Source organism: Hyperolius riggenbachi, chromosome 1, assembly GCF_040937935.1.
Source record: "Hyperolius riggenbachi isolate aHypRig1 chromosome 1, aHypRig1.pri, whole genome shotgun sequence".
Taxonomy (NCBI): Eukaryota; Metazoa; Chordata; class Amphibia; order Anura; family Hyperoliidae; genus Hyperolius; species Hyperolius riggenbachi.
Window position 1 is genome coordinate 682,873,880 of NC_090646.1, and position 6,103 is coordinate 682,879,982.

Consider the following 6,103-nt stretch of genomic DNA (forward strand, 5'->3'; position numbering starts at 1 on the left):
AAGAACCAGGAATCAAGATAAAAGAATTAGAGATGGTTGTAATTTCCAATTTCCGATACCGCAGAAAATCCACATTCTGCCATTGCCGATTACCGCTACTGATTCTGCTTTCCTCTACCAATTTCCGCATTCCAATGTGGATTTTTGCTGTAAATTTCCACCGACCTTAACATTGATTTTCTCAAAATCTACAAGTTGTATTTGATTTTTTTCCCTCTTCTTCCCATTCCTCTGGTTAACATACTCTGAAAATGTGGTGTTTCTAGCATCTATGGGGACTTTGCTATTAACCTCTAAAGTCAGTGGCATATAACATATTGCTAATGTGGATTTTCTGCATTTTACATCACAGTCAATGGCCACCAACTTTAGAGGTTAATAGCAAAGCCTCTTGGGAACAAGAGGGAAAAAAAATCTTTCAAAAAGACCTTGTAGTTTTTGAAAAAATATCAATGTTAAAGGACTTCCGAGGCCAAAATCTGCCCCCAAAATGTAAAAAAAGTTAACTACCTGCATGACTTTGTATGGCACGGAGGACGCCATCCGCGTCCTCCGTGCCATTCCGCCGGGTCCCCGCCTCTCAATATGACCCCGAATGGCTCCCGACCCCACGGCTCTGCAATGCTGCCTGATGGTCCCACACGGCTCCACATGGCCCCACACGGCCCCACATGGCCCACACGGCTCCACATGGCCCCACATGGCCCCACATGGTCCCACATGGCCCCACACGGCCCCACATGGCCCCACACGGCCCCACACGGCCCGACACGGCCTCACACGGCCCCACATGGCCCCACACGGCTCCACACGGCCCCACACGGCCCCACATGGCCCCACACGGCTCCACATGGCCCCACATGGCCCCACACGGCCCCACATGGCCCCACATGGCCCCACACGGCTCCACACGGCCCCACACGGCCCCACATGGCCCACACGGCTCCACATGGCCCCACATGGCCCCACATGGTCCCACATGGCCCCAAACGGCCCCACATGGCCCCACACGGCCCCACATGGCCCCACATGGCCCCACATGGCTCCACATGGCCCCACACGGACCCACATGGCCATATGCAAATAACTGTTTCTCCTGAGTTTTCTTCTAGGTGATAGTTTCATAACTTGCCAAAAAATCCCCTTAATCCTTAAGTGTATAAAAAAAATGAGATTTACTCACCTGGGGCTTCCCTCAGCCCCCTGCAGCCGACCGGTGCCCTCACAGCCCCTCTCAGATGCTCCTGCACCCGCCGGCGAACACTTCCGGTTTGGTCGTCACCGGCCGACAGGCATGGGAACGCGAGTGATTCTCCACGTTCCCAGCCATAATATCGCCCCCTATGCTGCTATTGCAGCCTCCTGGCCGGAATTGTTCGCCGGCGGGTGCAGGAGCATCTGAGCGGGGCTGCGAGGGCACCGATCGGCTGCAGGGGGCTGAGGGAAGCCCCACGTTAGTAAATCTCATTTTTTTGATAGACTTAAGGATCACTTTAAAGAGAGACTGAAGTGAACAAAAATTGCTGTTTTTACCGGCTAGATTGCTTCAGTCCTCTTATTAGGTCTAAACCGCCACATCCTCGCCACAAAACGAGCGCTTTAGACCCCCCAAATCCCTTGGGGCATTCCGGCCGGTGCTTCCTGGAAGGGGCTGCAGCTCTGCCTCTCCTGATGTCAATCGCTTTGGATCGCTGCCTCTCCCCGCCTCTCCTCGCCCCTCTCACTCTTCCTTCACAGAGAGGGGTGGGGAGAGGCAGAGATCCGCGCAGCGATTGATGGCAGGAGAGGCAGAGCTGCAGCTGAATGCTCTGCCCCTTCCAGAAAGCACCGTCCGGATTGCCCCCGGGGATTTGGGGGGTCTAAAGCTCTCGTTTTGCAGCGAGCATGCGGCGGTTTACACCTAATGAGACTTCTGAAGCGAACTAGCAAATAAAAATAGCAATTTTTGTTCACTTCAGAGTCTCTTTAACCACATGAGGACCACAGTGGTAACCCCCCTAAAGACCAGGCTGTGTTTTGCATAATTGTCCACTGCAGCTTTAAGGCCAAGCTGCAGGACTGCACAACACAGCACACAAGTGATTCCCCCCCCCCCTTTCTCCCCAACAACAGAGCTTTCTGTTGGTGGGGTCTGATCGCCTCCCAGTTGTTTGTGTTTTTTTTTTACAAATATTTTTCTCTATTTTTATTAAAAAAGTGTATTTTCTTATTATTTTTCCTCCTGTTCCTCCCACCCACCCCCCGCCAGCCAATCACGCGATCGGCTGTCATAGGCTTCTGCCTATGAGAGCCGATCACTCTCTTGTCCCCCAGGGATACAGCGCTGCTGCCGATCGCAGCGCTGTACATGTAAATAGACGGCGATCATGCTGTCTAACAGTCTCCCGAGCGGCAAAAGGAGTCTGAAGAGGGGGCGGAACCACGTGCCGCGACCACGCCCATTGTGGGCGGTTGTTAAGTAGTTAATCCACCAACAAGCAAGAAAACACTCAAAATAATTTTGATAGCAGTATTTCACCAACTTTTGGGTACTTTTTCATTTGTAAAATGCTGCAAAGTTAATTTAAAGAGAAGATAAAATTATTTCCTAGAAGAAAACTCAGTAGAAAAAGTTAATTGCATATGGGCCCAGGTGTTTATTCTCTTGGTAAGCTGAATGTTTAGGTGATGTGTGAATTTCAGGTGAAGTGAGCCTCGGGCGGTCTGTTCCTTCCTGCTTATCCTGTTACAGTCAGTCTCCACACCCAGCTGCATTCCAATCCTCCCCAGCCTCGGGCTGACTTTCACTTTCGTTTCCTCTCCTGCTGCTAGCGATGGCGTCTGCTGATCTGAGTGAGGAGCTGCCAGCTACAGCGTCTGCTGATCTGAGCGAGGAGCTGCCAGCTACAGCGTCTGCTGATCTGAGCGAGGAGCTGCCAGTTACAGCGTCTGCTGATCTGAGTGAGGAGCTGCCAGTTACAGCGTCTGCTGATCTGAGTGAGGAGCTGCCAGCTACAGCGTCTGCTGATCTGAGCGAGGAGCTGCCAGTGATGGCGTCTGCTGATCTGAGCGAGGAGCTGCCAGCTACAGCGTCTGCTGATCTGAGCGAGGAGCTGCCAGGAATGGCGTTTGCTGATCTGAGCGAGGAGCTGCCAGCTACAGCGTTTGCTGATCTGAGCGAGGAGCTGCCAGCTACAGCGTCTGCTGATCTGAGCGAGGAGCTGCCAGCTACAGTGTCTGCTGATCTGAGCGAGGAGCTGCCAGCTACAGCGTCTGCTGATCTGAGCGAGGAGCTGCCAGTGATGGCATCTGCTGATCTGAGCGAGGAGCTGCCAGCTAAAGCGTCTGCTGATCTGAGCGAGGAGCTGCCAGTGATGCCATCTGCTGATCTGAGCGAGGAGCTGCCAGCTACAGCGTCTGCTGATCTGAGTGAGGAGCTGCTAGCTACAGCGTCTGATGATCTGAGCGAGGAGCTGCCAGCTACAGCGTCTGCTGATCTGAGTGAGGAGCTGCTAGCTACAGCGTCTGATGATCTGAGCGAGGAGCTGCCAGCTACAGCGTCTGCTGATCTGAGCGAGGAGCTGCCAGTGCTGCTGTCTGCTGATCTGAGTGAGGAGCTGGAGTGTCCCGTCTGCCTGAACGTTTATACAGATCCTGTAACCCTGAGTTGTGGACACAACTTCTGCCGGGGCTGTATGGATCATGTGCTGAACATACAGGAAGGGATGGGAGGATATTCCTGTCCAGACTGCAGGGAAATGTTTCAGGAACGTCCTCCTCTCCAGACAAACTTGACTTTACAAAACAGAGTGGAGAATTTCCTGTCTACTCAGCCAGATCAGGAGGAGGTTGAGGTCTTCTGCACATACTGCATTGACTTCCCCTTACTCGCTGTCAAATCCTGTCTGCTCTGTGACTCTTCTCTGTGTGATAAACACCTGGAGGTCCACAGTAAGGCACCAGAACATGTGTTATGTGAACCCACCACTTCTCTGGAGGCCAAGAAATGTTCCGTCCATAAGAAGATCCTGGAGTATTACTGCACTGAGGACTCTGCCTGTATCTGTGTGTACTGTCTGGTAGAAGAACACAGAGGTCACGAGAAGCAGACTCTGAGTGATGCCTTGGTCAACACAAAGAAGAAACTAAGAAACACTTTGCAGAAACTGTTATCAGAGGCAGAGATGACTGAAAGAAACGTTGAAAGTCTGAAGGAACAAAGGAGAAAAGTACAAGAAAAAGCAGCTGGTGAAACAGAGAGAGTAATCTCCCGGTTCAGAGACCTCAGGAGACAGCTGGAACACCTCGAGAGGAGAGTCCTGAGTGACATCATGAGGCGGGCACAACAAGCGTCATTGTCATGTGAGTTTGGGATTCGTCAGCTGGAGATAAAGAAGGAGGAGCTGTCCAGGAAGATGCGTCACATTGAGAAGCTGTGTCACATGACTGATCCACTGACTGTCTTACAGGAATCAGACACAGGTGACTTGTGTGACACGGAGGACAGACATGATAAGCAGCTCCATGATGGAGGGGATCTGGATGTTGCCGGCATCTCACACACATTACACACAGGACTGGCTAATATCATGTCTGGGGTAACTGGGGGGATCTCTGTACAGCCTGAAGACATATTACTGGATGTAAACACAGCAAATCCTCTTCTGTGTATATCAGAGGACAGGAAAAGTGCGTCATATTCCTACATGAGAAACTACTTCACAGAAACAGCAGAGAGGTTTCAGGATTATCCTCAGGTGATGAGCAGCCAGAGTTTCTCCTCTGGGCGACATTACTGGGATATGGATATCAGGGGGTCACCATACGGTGCAGTCGGTATTTGTAGCCCCTCCATAAACAGGAGAGGTGACCACTCACTGATCGGATATGATAACAAGTCCTGGGGACTATACAGACTTAATAATCACTACTCAGTGATACATGACACAAGGAGGATCCAGTTACCAGGTACCTGCCCCACTGATAGAGTCAGGATATACCTGGATTATGATGCTGGGCAGATCTCCTTTTATGCCCTGAGTCATCCAATCAGACACCTCCACACCTTCACTGGCACCTTCACTGAACCCCTCCATGTGGTAGTAGGTATAGGGCTGTATGGCTGGGGGGTAAAACATGCCTGGAAAATTCAAGTAATGTGAGAAATGTAGCAATCTACCAAAAAACTGCAGCCCATAATGGACAGTTGTTTGTTACACCTAATAAAAAATCCTTCTCTTCATCTTATCTCTGCCATGTTTTGAATACCTAAATAATATTGGCTTGCCTCCCAACATTTTGAACTAAAAAAGATGGACACTTTAAGACATGCCCCTGCCACACCCTAACCACGCCCCTCATCATGCATAACACAAATAATTCAGGAGCAAAAATATGTAGTTTTATCATTCAGACCACACTGGTCCTCTCTATTATCATTAGTTTTCCTTCATTTTAATGTCTGAAACGGAGAAACAAATCAATTTTAAGGATGGGATTAAAGTTTAAAATCAATGTAACACATTTTCAATAGAAAAATACATATATTTACACGGATCTGTAAATCAGCCCAGAATGAGGGATACATGAGGAAGGGATTTGGTTACCAAAGAGGGACAGTTGGGAGCGATGACATTGGGGTGGATTCATCAAGCTGCGCTGCTACAGCGTAAGCCACCAGCACAGGCTAGCTGCACTACCACCGCTCCTGTCATTAAAGTGATTCATCTACCCCATTGTTTACTAATGTACTGTATTGTTATATAATAATAATAATAATAATAATAATAATAGTAATAATAATAGTAATAATAATAATAATAATAATAATAATAATAATAATAATAATAATAATAATAATAATAATAATAATAATAATAATGTATTTATATAGCACTGACATCTTCTGCAGCACATTACAGAGTACATAGTCATGTCACTGACTGTCCTCAGAGGAGCTCATACTCTAATCCTACCATAGTCATAGTCTAATGTCCTACCATATTATTATTATGTATTTATATAGCAGTGACATCTCCTGCAGCACATTACAGAGTACATAGTCATGTCACTGACTGTCCTCAGAGGAGCTCACACTCTAATCCTACCATAGTCTAATGTCCTA

At 48.8% G+C, this 6,103-nt stretch overlaps 2 protein-coding genes across 2 annotated transcripts; one reads left to right on the forward strand and one right to left on the reverse strand.

The window, feature by feature from the left end:
* Positions 1-580: 580 nt before the first annotated feature.
* Positions 581-1,051, reverse strand: LOC137544605 (putative uncharacterized protein FLJ45035). The gene has a single exon (XM_068265703.1). It carries the CDS (start codon positions 1,049-1,051, stop codon positions 581-583), a length of 471 nt encoding a protein of 156 aa, XP_068121804.1.
* A 1,771-nt stretch (positions 1,052-2,822) lies between these two features.
* Positions 2,823-5,193, forward strand: LOC137561389 (E3 ubiquitin-protein ligase TRIM11-like). Its single transcript, XM_068272687.1, has one exon. The coding sequence runs from the start codon at positions 3,030-3,032 to the stop codon at positions 5,139-5,141; it is 2,112 nt and encodes a 703-aa protein (XP_068128788.1). The 5' UTR covers positions 2,823-3,029; the 3' UTR covers positions 5,142-5,193.
* Positions 5,194-6,103: the final 910 nt, after the last annotated feature.